The sequence below is a fragment of the Procambarus clarkii genome, chromosome 74 (genome assembly GCF_040958095.1).
Source record: "Procambarus clarkii isolate CNS0578487 chromosome 74, FALCON_Pclarkii_2.0, whole genome shotgun sequence".
Taxonomy (NCBI): Eukaryota; Metazoa; Arthropoda; class Malacostraca; order Decapoda; family Cambaridae; genus Procambarus; species Procambarus clarkii.
This window is the reverse complement of record NC_091223.1, coordinates 14,658,105-14,670,501: the sequence shown is the minus strand read 5'-3', so window position 1 is coordinate 14,670,501 and position 12,397 is coordinate 14,658,105. Positions and strand designations below refer to the sequence as shown.

At 37.7% G+C, this 12,397-nt stretch overlaps 1 protein-coding gene across 6 annotated transcripts in view; it reads left to right on the top strand.

Moving 5' to 3' along the window:
* The window catches only part of LOC123767346 (hepatic leukemia factor), a 95,215-nt gene that overhangs the window by 70,383 nt on the left and 12,435 nt on the right, over nt 1–12,397 (top strand). For 5 of the 6 annotated variants that reach the window (XR_006773949.2, XM_045756967.2, XM_045756966.2 and 2 more), the window contains exons 4-5: nt 8,474–8,739; nt 11,932–12,069. Coding sequence is in view for 5 of the 6 variants with exons in the window: in XM_045756967.2 (XP_045612923.1) it covers nt 8,474–8,739; nt 11,932–12,069 (404 nt within the window). In the remaining variant the exon portion in view is untranslated. The remainder of the gene's footprint in view (nt 1–8,473; nt 8,740–11,931; nt 12,070–12,397) is intronic. The other variant, XM_045756965.2, reaches the window with a different exon arrangement.

Below are 12,397 nucleotides of genomic sequence, written 5' to 3'. Positions count from 1 at the left end.
CTTTGCACTCCTACCATCTCCTCCACTAGATCCAAATATGTTGTCATATTTGGAACACTTGAGCCTTTCAAAATACCCCTAGACATTTGTTGTTCAAACACAAATTCATACAACACTTTACATCACAGTGCAATTAGAATGTAAGTGCAACAGATTCCCAAGGATCTGGGGAAAAAGCCAAGACACATATATCACTGTGCATATGAAGATTTATCAACTTATTACTGTAATCATTTAATGCACACCACGCTACTGTACAGTATAGGATTTGCTTTGTTTAGCATCAAAACTGCAGTATCAGGGCAGTGGTAGATATGCCACTTTCTGATATTTTTATTATTGAGTATAAAAAAAAATATTTTCTGACACACAGAGTGAGCACTCTGAAGCCCAGTACCCTAACAAGGAGAAGTTTGAAAGCTGTCTAGACTGCCTGCAACACTCCAAAAAAATACTGAAATGTCGTTTAATTTGTATTAGTATAGTATAGATAGTTAGATTGAAATCCCACCCAGTACTGTATTAAAGGGAGGCAGTAGACTGTACTATTCTTCCTGAGTAAATATAGTCCTCTTACGATAGAAGACCATAATAACTAAATATTGATTGCTTCTGGAGTTTTACATGGCAAAACTTATGGTCAATTTTTTTCCTCTTAATAAAGCAACCCTTTACCAACACAATGGAAAGGCAGAGGCCTGCACTAGACTAAGTATGTAGTCTGTGTCAATATGTATGGAGCACAAGAGATCACTATTGGTAAAGCTTCAATAGAAATCAAAAGACTGGTGTTGGAATATATGTTGGCTGCAAGAATCTCGGGACTCTGCTCCAACAACCCCTAACACAGTGCCCATACCTTGTCTGCAGTGAATAGTGCTACAAATCATTCAGTTTAATCTCTTGGCGTTCCTGACACTATCCCGGACTGACCCTCCAAATGCTAGGTAGCAGTATATGTTTCTGTGGTACATTAAAGATATTGTAATGGATTCTGTAGCTTGTAACTCCTCACTTTCAACAAGATTAGATACTATCAGATCATGTAGTATCATTTTTACCTCCCCCCCTCCCCTACTGCTCTAGTGACATTAACTAGCCCTACAACTGTCCAATAGGTGATCCTACTCGCAATCCGATGAAAGCTGCCTAAGCTGCCAGGATGGGAGCTCTGCAGAATCTGTTGTACCTGATGTCTGTGAGTGTTACCTATATGTCTCCAATTCTCGGCAATACTATGCCGATAATTTCTCCTAAGTGAACCCCAATCAATATATCTGAAGATGTTACCTCCATGAATTCAGAATGTTACAGCAGTACTCAGATAGGGAAGATTTCCATTTCTAATTGCTAGTTAATTAATAATACTTATAAGTGAGATTCCAAGCTCAGAACATGTTTTCATGGACTATCTTACCACATATTCCTATTTGAATGTAGAAAGGTAATAATACACAACATGGAAATTTAATATATACTGTACTGTACTGTATACTGTCATAATAATAATAATAATAATAATTATAATAATAAAAAGAACAAAATATAACACAGCCTGGAAAATAAATAGTCTTTTAAACTGGGATATATATTAATATAAGTGGAAGAATCATAGCACGTAATCCAAGCATTTAAATACTCTGAAATAACATTTTACAAGTACTTTGTCAAACTGGAACAAGAAATAAATATAATTTGCTAAAATTTATAGCAACAAATGTCATATAAAATATCAGAGTAGCACAGGAGACAAAATGAATAAGCATATTCCACTGCTGGGCAGAAAATTGTCAAATGCAGTTTAATGTTATTTAATGCAAATTTATTAACCTGGGGGAAAATATTCCATATCAATAAAGCACTCATAGGTAGATCAAATTGTAAGAGAAACTTAGGAGTCATGGTTAGCAGTGACCTCAGGACGAGACAGCAATGCATCAATGCTTGAAATGAAGCTAACAGGGGTGCCAAGATACAGTATATAATAAGCATCAACAACAAAAACATAAATGTCATCCTTCAGCTATGTCTAGCACTGGTGAAGCTCAACTTATATTACATAGTGCAGTTCTGGTCATCATACTACATAATTAACATTCTGCAATAAGGTGTCTCTTGAGAGAAGAGTCTCTTGAGAGAAGTACCGAAAAGAATAACAAGACTGATACCTGATATTGGAGACAGTTCCAAAGAAGATTCAGTAGTTCGAAGTCTCAGTCTGCATTCACTAAAGAAACAGAACGAGGGGGAAGGGGATATGATCAAGTTTTTCAAGTGGATTAGGGGTATGAACAAAGATTATACTGTATAAACAGGGTTCTGAAACTTTTTAGAACAGGCCTGAACCTGCAACACTGGAAACAAGCTGGATCAATTTCTATTTTAGAAGAGATATGGGTAGGTACTGTACTCGTTTGGGAATAGGGTTGTGTGCGAGTGGATTGGGCTACTGACTAACGTTATTGAAACAAACAATTGAATAGGTTTCAAAAATTGATTGGATAGGTGAGAGGAGGTGGATTTTAATGGGACCCACCTAGTACAGTAATACAGTATTGGTCATTACCATATGTCAGTACTGCTTGACAGCACGAGCCTTAACCTACAATAATGGAATGAGCAGGCACAGAAGTGCATAAAACAAGACAATCATGTGAGGTCAGATGATCCAAGCTAATTTAGGATAGCTTGGGTACTTCTGTATTGGGTTAACATGTAGGCTGAAAATATTTGAGCCATGTGTATTTTATATCGAAGAACATCCATTGCAGTTTCTAAACTAGGTATGTAAGGGTATTTATATGTTAACTTTGTAAATATTTAGTATGAAGTCAGCTCATATTCTTAACATTACGTCTGTTTTGTGATGATTATATTACCTTAAGCAGGCGATGAGTCACAATAATGTAGCTGAAGTACTGTATGTTGACCAGACCACACACTAGAAGGTGAAGGGACGACGATGTTTTGGTCTATCCTGGACCATTCTCAAGTCGACTGTGTCACAATCTAGTCACAATCGACTTGAATGGTCCAAGATGGACCGAAACGTCGTCGTCCCTTCACCTTCTAGTGTGTGGTCTGGTCAACATCACCTTAAGGTTTCCCATTGTTGGGAACAGGAAGCCTGTCATAAGTTTATTGAGATCCTCCCTTGGACTAATTACTGATCCAGGATGCAACCCACAATAGTTGTTTAACTCCTGGGTACCTATTTACTGCTAGGTGGGCAAAGGAATTAGGTGAAAGGAAATGTGTAAACTGTCACAGTCCCATCTATGGATTGAACCTTTGATCCTTAGTTGTGAGCCAAAGATGTGCTAGAGACTTAAAATGGATAAAATATAATAGGTATAATGAGTCACTCAAGTGCATTGTTGAGATCAGCACTTGTGTTTTCTGATAATTACAGTTCTGATGGGTACTCTTCTGATAGATATTGGTTTGATAGGTACAGTTGTAATAGGTACAGTGCTTACCTATCAGTGATTATGGACAAGTGAGGTCTAGCTCTATGCCCTGCTTACTAGTCATGTTGTACATGTTACATTACAGTTTAAAATTAGCTATTGTAATGATAAAATTCTTTGTTGAATCTTGTTCTTAAAGTTGTGGATGGAGGTGGCTTCCACAACTTTTAATGCATTCTGCTTGTTGACCACTCATATGGGATATGAATATTTACTTACATTTCTTCAACTTATTTGTGTTTCCAGCTTCCATTTCTGCCTTCTCTTGCTGTCTCTCAATTTAAAGAAGCTATCTCGTCTGCCTTGTCTGTTCCCTGCAGTATCTTATATGTTGTGATCCTCTCTCCTATGTTTCTTCTGTTCTCCAGGGTTGTGAGGTCCAGTTTCTTCAACCTATCCTCATAAATTAACTCGCTTAGCTCTGGAGCTAATCTAGTCACAGACCTTTGCATTTTTTCAATTATAGTTTTGTTTCACAAAGTGTGGCTTCCAGGCCAGAGCTGCATATCCCAGTATTGGTCTAATTAAAGCTGTGTAGATTGCCTTGAAAGAGTACTGATACAATGTTCTATTGCTTGCCAGCATCCCATGTCACCCTGCCTGTGTGTGCCTCTGGTGTTAGTGTTGAAATTACATCCACTCCCAACTCTTGTCCTTTCTCTCATTCCTGTAGTTGCTTTTCATTTATGGTGTAGGCACCTTCTAGTCTTCTTTCTACTTTCCCCAATCTCATTACCTTACACTTATTGGGATTGAACTCCTGCATCCATTTGCTTTCCCATTCCTGGAATTTGTCAAGATCCTCCTGTAACATTCTGCAGTCCTCCTCTGTTTTTACATTTCTTATTATCTTTGCCTCATCAGCAAACAGTGACAAGTACAAGCTCACTCCCTCGTGTAGCTCATTTATTTATTCATTTATTTATACTCTTATATATAAGAAGGTACATTGGGTTTATGAGAGTGCATAGCATTGATGTTTTTGCATTCTTGCAAGGCCACTAACACGCATAGCATTTCGGGCACATCGTTAACATAACTTAGGAACAGTAGTGGTCCCAGATTCAAGCCTTGGGGGAACCCCATGTGTAACATTACTCCAGCTCACCTCTGACTGTGACTATTTGGGTGCAATTCTAATAGGTATTGGTTTGGTAGGTACCACTCTGATAGGTGGTGTTTTGATTGGTACAGTTCTGATAGGTGGTGTTATGAGAGGTATAGTTCTGATGGACACAGTTCTGATAACCCACAGATATAGTAAAGGGACAGTTCTAATAGATACAGTTATGATAGATATAGTTCTCAGCAGTGCAGGACTTATATGTACAGTTCTGATAAGAACAATTCTGATTACAACAGTACAATTCTGGTAGATAAAGTTCTGATTGGCGCAACTCTGAGAGGTAAAGGTCCAATTGATAGTTTTGTTAAATACAATTCTGAAAGGTAGTGTGCTCTGGTACAATTCTGATTAGTACATATGAACTACAGTAGAAATCCTTAAGAAATATACATCGGTACATACAGTATTTATTAAAGATCTGAATAAATAGTTTATTGACAGTGTTGTATGATTGAATAACAATGCAATTGCTTCCTAAAGCAATTATTTTTTCCTTGTTTATGCAAGATGCAGAGAGGTGATTTAACTATAGGGTCTTTTATTATATATTTACTGTATTTATTTATATACACAAAGGTAAAATGGGTTGTGAAAGTGGATATGTCGGTCATTTAAGTAGAACAATCTTGCAATGCCACTAACACGCATAGCGTTTCAGGCAAGTCTTGGAGCCAACACAAAATTTGCACTGGAATTACAAGGCAAAACAGTCAATCTTGAACATGAAATAGACTTGGTCATACAGTAATAATTTTTTAACTACCATATATATTTTTAAATGTTCAAGAGCTGCATATTAATAAAGTTACTGCAATAGTTTATTTTCATTGAGTCATAAAACATTACTGTCAGCAATGTATAAAAGTTTGCAAGATTTGCAATTAATAAGCAATAAGAAATACTAACTGAAGAACTCAAAGAACCAATACAATCAAAAAATGTAATGTGTGCAATGATGCAATATCTTATTTATGGAGGTAGTGATACATTATTGCAATTATTGTACAAGTACTGGTATTTTGTCGCTTCATATTAGATATAAACTTGTCTGAAGTTCATTAGGCTCAAAAAGGTCTTCTCCATATATAGCATTTAGTATTTATTTTTACATATGGATTATATATTGCTATACAGTATGTGTATTTTGCATGATATACAGTGTCTGAAAACCCAAATTGGAAGTGGAAATATAGCATGTATGACCCTGAATAATAATACACATATGTATACTGCTACAGTATTAATGTTAGTTTTATAGGTAATTATTTTATCTATAATATTTGCATATTAATTTTAGTGGAATAGATTTTATTGGACGAATGGATTACAAATTATTTTTCTAAAATGTGTTCATGAATGTTATCGTAAGTTAAATTTTTTCATCGCAAGATTTTGCCAGTTCATTATTTTCTTTGGATTTATTGTAAAGATACAGTAATGTTAATCATTAGTATATTTTGGTAGCAGTCTTTCTTGTAAACATATGTTGTTGAATATGACCGAAAAAGTAAGATTAATAATTCTAACACGAATAAGAAATATTGAAAAAATTCGTGTTAGAATTATTAATCTTACTTTTTCGGTCATATTCAACAACATAATGTTAATTAATAAATATAAATGTGACTTGCAGATCAAGCAACTAAAATTTTTAATAAATTGTTTTTGAATGTTTAAGAATGATAGTTGCTGCACAACTTGGACAATTGTTTGCAAGGGAAAAGTTAGACCTACAAGATCTGTTGTAGAGAAATGCCTCTCTCTCTATGATAGGCAGCTAGGTATCACTAAGGTTCAGAAACATTTGTACTCGGCAGCATTTAAGCAGAAGATATACATTGGCAAATGCATGTCAGACTAAATTATATGAATGTATAAAATCACTCTAGCTAAGGATAGTTTTAGGATAACAAAACAGTGTACAGCATGGATAACCAATTCGACAAAAGTTATCACCGTCCCTCAGATGTCCTAACTTCACAACTTCCTTGATTTGCTTTGCGTTGGGAGTCGACCTATGGCTTTACTTACCCTCAGTTTTCAGTTGCCTTGTCCCTCCTGCAAGATTGATCCATGCCTCAAGCTCTCCACTCATCTTGAATGTTTTGTTCTGCTACGTCTATATTAACTTATGCCTTTCTTTTTCTTAACTGCTTTTCTATTTGACAAAGCCTTCAGTTCCACTGTCTGTTCTTAATCTGCAAGTGAACAATACTTTTAAGATCCCCACAGCAAGCCTCCTAAGTTAGCCAACACCACACACATTTATAAGTAGCTTATTTTTCATGTTCTGCCTGAATAATCTAATCTCAAATTAAAAAAATTAAAAAATTCAAATGTTTATTTAGGTAAAGTACATACATACAAGGGGTGATACAAATATTGATGAATTTATAGATAGAGCTAGTACATACAATGCCTAAATCTCTGAATCACTACAGCCATTTAGATGTTCCTTCACCTCCAGTGATGTTTTAACTGCCCCATCAGGTCCAAAATGACTTATATAGTTGACACGTATGAACCATCAGTCAATTGTCTCGATCCTTTCACTGCTCCATCCCTTCATCCATCTTGTACAGTCAGCTATGTTATTCTGCTGTGTTCTTCCTAATCTCTTTATCTACCTGTCCCTGAATCTTATCTATTTGCCTACCTAATCCTTGAACACCTTGAACTTCTCGACTCATCTCTTCTATTCGTTCTTGAATTCCTTGCCTCTTTTTTCACCTGTTCATTGAACATCTTATTACTTTATGTACCTGCTTCTTGAACACCCTTATTTACCATATTCACACCAATACTCCCTTTAACCTAGCGTTCTCTCGCCCTTCAGCTGGTTGGGTCCCTTATAGAACCAGTTGAAGGCTTGCTTAGCAAGTTATATTTAGTGTTGACGAAGTAGCTTAGATACTGTGTGGGGTGGTTGCACATGGCTCAGGGTCTTGCTAACTCATGATCTACCCACCCCCACTGCTCTAGTTTCTTTTTTCTCTCTCGTCACCGTTTCCCTTCCACTCCACCCCTCCCTCTTCACCTCTTCCTCGTCACAATGTTTAAACATACCCTGATAACAAATTGTGACATGTTTTGGGTTGTTTGTAATGTGAAGGTGCAGCAAGGAGCAAGGGGTAGTGTGCGTGACTACAACTCCTGCTTTGAGTTAGAATGGCCTGTGAGCAAGGTAGGCTCAGTAACATAAAATACTTGCATTCATGTGTGTGTGAATGCTTAAAGGGTGAGGGATGACCTGGACTTCCCTGACTTGCTCATCAACTCTTGGCTTCCACTTCAGATGGTCTGATTACAAATGAGAATCTCCTCGCACCTGAAGACAGGTTGCCAATGCAATTTTCATGGTAAATAAAGTAAAATAAAATATTAACAATAATGCACTTTCAAATTGTACAGTACCTGTATATCCATTTCCTCGTTACAAAACATGAAGTCAGTATTTGAAGGCTCAAAATACGTGGAGTCAATTTTGGCAATTTATTAATCTAAACTTCCTTAAAAAGGTAACGCATCTCTATTTGTGCCTAATCTCTTGTTAAGTTAAAGTTCTGCTTGTAAAGGGCTGTAGTTCCCTCTATTAAGAATTCATTAATATGCAGCCGATGAATCACAACAACGTGGATGAAGAAACGATGAGGTTTCTGTCCTTCCTGGACCGAAATGTTGTCGTTTCTTCATCTTCTGGTGTGTGGTTTGGTTATCATTTGATTAATACCTTGAATGAGAACTGCATTTGGTATTAAGTCTATGATAGGTGTTCATATGTTTTATAAGCATATAGGAAAAAGACAAGAGATAGGCTGTATTGTAATCTGAGAAGGGGGAGCTCAGAGTTGAACAGTGCCATTTTCTGTGGTTACAGACAAGACTCGAGCAAGTCAGGGGAGAGAGATAGTGTCTGTAAGACTGAATACTAAGGATGATGCCCATGTCCTCAACAATGTTTCTGGAGCCACGGCCCAGCCACCACCTGGTAACGATAAATTCGTGCCCTGCATTGACTTCAACATATCTCCTAATGATTTAGCCCTTGCTACAGTACCTGGACAGGACTTTGACCCACGAACTCGATGCTTCTCGGAGGAGGAGCTCAAACCTCAGCCCATGATCAAGAAGAGTCGCAAACAGGTATGTATTAAGCAGGATTTACAATGTTTAGTAAGGTTGCTACATATTGATGGAGTTTTACCAAAAGACACACACTGACACCTAAGGAATATATACCACACACAAACACAGTGACAATAGTCCTAGTCAACATGGGTTTGGAGTAGGTCACTTCTGCTTCTCACAGCTTCTTTTTTAAGACAATAATTATCTCAAGGTTGGAATACCTTTGCATATTAACTGCTCTATTTAAAGCTGGCTAATTTGTTGAACTGCAAAATATGCAGAAAAGGTTTCTTTTCCATGACCCAAATTCATTTAATAAAATACCTAAATTATTGGAAATTCTTGAAATCATCCATATTGTATTTCCTGAAATGGAGATGAGAGAGATGCATCATAATCTCTTATCAACATCATAATTCCTCACAACAGGAGGTATGGTAGAATGTGCACAATCTAGAAAGTTAAGAAGTAGGGGTGCAATAATTACAGGAACATTTTTTTTAACACTTCTGAAGGGTACATGACTAACATTGCAGAATGTGTTCATGTAATAAAAAAAATAGAAAATGTTAGGAATAAACTTGATAAATGGATACAACTTGAGTTTCAGATCCTATTTTGTAATAGGTACAATACTCACACAACTCCCATACACAGCTCTCCAAACATTCCTTCCCACACCGCTTGCCTACCAATGAATGAGCTACCAGAAGGAATACAGAATTATATTAAAATGTTTGCTAATGATGCTAAGCTACTGGGGAAAGATAAGAGACTTAGACAATTGTCATGCCTTCAAGGTGACCTGTAAAGAGTAAGTGTATGGCGCAAATGGAATTTAATGTAAATAAATGCCACGTTATGGAATATGTGGAATTGGAGAAAATAAGCCACACAGCTTACAAGTTAGGTGAAAAGGCTTTAAAGAATTCTGATAAAGAGAGAGATCGAGGGGTAGTTCTGGATGGAAAACTGTCACCTGAGGACTACGTAAAGAATTTTGTGCGATGAGCCAATTCTACACTTTCTAACTTAAGGATTGCTTTTAATTATATAGATGGCAAAATATTAAATAAATTATTCACAACCTTTATGAGGCTAAAATTGGAATATGCAGCAGTTGTATGGTGCCCATATGTCAAGAAGCATATCAGCATACAGTACAGTACTGGAAAAGGTGCAAAGATGTACAACTAAATGGCTTCCGGAACTGAAAAGCAAGATCTACGAGGAGAGGCTAGAATTGCTAAATATACCAAAGCTAGAAGATAAAAGAAAAAGAGGTGATATGATCACTATGTAGAAAATTGTAACAGGAATCGACAAAATTAACAAAGAAGAATTCTTGAAAACTGCAACTTCAAGAACAAGAGGGATGTAGATTCCAAGTAAGGAAACAAAGCCACCAAGAAAACATTAGAAAGTTCACTTTTGCAAACAGAATGGTCCACAGTTCAAACAACTTAAGTGATGTGGTGGATGCCAAAATTGTCAGTACTGTAGTTTCAAAACTCATGACATAGTATTGGGAAGACGGGACACCACGAGCGTAGCTCTCGTTCTGTAACTACACTTTGCTTCCTTACAGTGTCATAAACAGAGCCACCTATTCACAGCCCTTCCGATTCACAACCTCCCGGATTCACAAACTCTCCATTTACAGCACCTTCCCCCCCCCCCCTCCCCACATTCACATCCTTACTCATTTACAGCCCCTCATCCCATTCACAGCCCCTCATCCCATTCACAGCCCCTACTCATTCACAGTTCCTTTCCACAAATTTACAGCCCCACCTCCAGCCATTCACAATCTCCCCCTACTGATTCACAGCTCCCACTCATTTACAGCCCACAATAATTCACAGCCCCCCACCCATTCACAGCCTTCCACCCATTCACAGATTACCACCCACTAACAGCCCCTACTCATTCACAGCCACTCCACTCACACATAACTCCCCCCCCCCCCCCCCTGCTGCCACAGCCACCCCACCCACTCACACATAACTTTCCCCAGCCCCGCCCCTGGCTGCCATATACAATGTCCTCCTACAAATTTATCTCCTGTGAACAAAGTAAGATGAATAGATTAAATTTAATGAGAATGTAATTCATGTCAACACCAATGGAAGAATTCAAACTATGTGACAGACTGTAGAGAAGACGGGATACCACAAACCTAGCTCTCATCCTGTAATTACACTTAGATAATTACAGTCTTTTCATACAGTATATGCAGTTTGGTAGTATAGTTGGGTTCATTCTTGACTCACAATCGGTAATCTCAGATTCAAATCCCGCGTGGGGCAGAAATGGTTGAGCATGTTTCATTTCCCATTACTAAATGCCTCTATTCACCTAGCAGTAAATAGGTACCTGGGAGTTTGGCAGCTGTTGTGTGGGGGTTGTATCCTGGGAAGGATACAACTGTGTCCTGTACCCAATGTATCCTGGGGTAATAACCCTTTCCCCAGTTTGACCTGGGGAGGGGGGTTTAGACCTTGCTATAAGCCTCATGTATATACTGTAGTGAATATTCACAGGTTACTTGTTCCCAAGAAAAATGAATATACAGTATATTGTATAATTATAATAAGATGTTTTGTTGGGTATATTAATCCTGTTTATATACAGTATATACTCTTGGCTTGTTTCAAGGGCCTTCCAGTGTCAAGCTACTGCCCTTCTCCATATGCAACCCCGCAACAGTTGCCTAATTCTTGGATACCTAGTTTTACTGCTAGGTGAATATAAGCATTAGGTGAAGGTCAATGTGCCCAATCATTTATATCCCACTCAGGAATTAGATTGTTACAAATTTACAATCAATAATTAAATGATTTAGATTGTTAGATAATTTAAATAAGTATTTTACCACAATTGTTTCGTGGATCAGTTTATATTAATCAGATTAATATTCAAGGCTTTGGAAGCTCCTTTTATGTTATATCTACTGTACACATTATTTCCATAAATTTTTTGTATTTTTAAAGACAATCATGAATCAGTTAAATTTACAAAAATTTGGTATACTGTATTGTACAGTATTTGTTTAATTTATAAAGAGATTGCAATGCAACTTTCAAACCATTCCAACACTCAGTCAACTCAGAACTAAAGAATATGTGACATGTACTAGTACTTATTTCAATTACAGTAGCTGTATATGACAAGATTGTTGAGTGCCATATATGTACTGTATTACAGTTTGTTCCACATGAATTGAAGGATGACAAATATTGGGCACGACGTCGGAAGAATAATATGGCTGCCAAACGTTCTCGAGATGCGCGAAGGCTCAAGGAGAATCAAATTGCTATGCGGGCTAACTTCCTAGAGAAAGAGGTAAGCAATTTTCTTATGTGACCCCCACTCCCCCTGCTAACATGTTATGAAACCGTTTTAGGCTTTCGACCATGCTTGACCATTGGGAGCCGGTCGGCCGAGCGGACAGCACGCGGGACTTGTGATCCTGTGGTCCTGGGTTCGATCCCAGGCGCCAGCGAGAAACAATGGGCAGAGTTTCTTTCACCCTATGCCTCTGTTACCTAGCAGTAAAATAGGTACCTGGGTGTTAGTCAGCTGTCACGGACTGCTTCCTGGGGGTGGAGGCCTGGTCAAGGACCGGGCCGCGGGGACACTAAAAGCCCCGAAATCATCTCAAGATAACCTC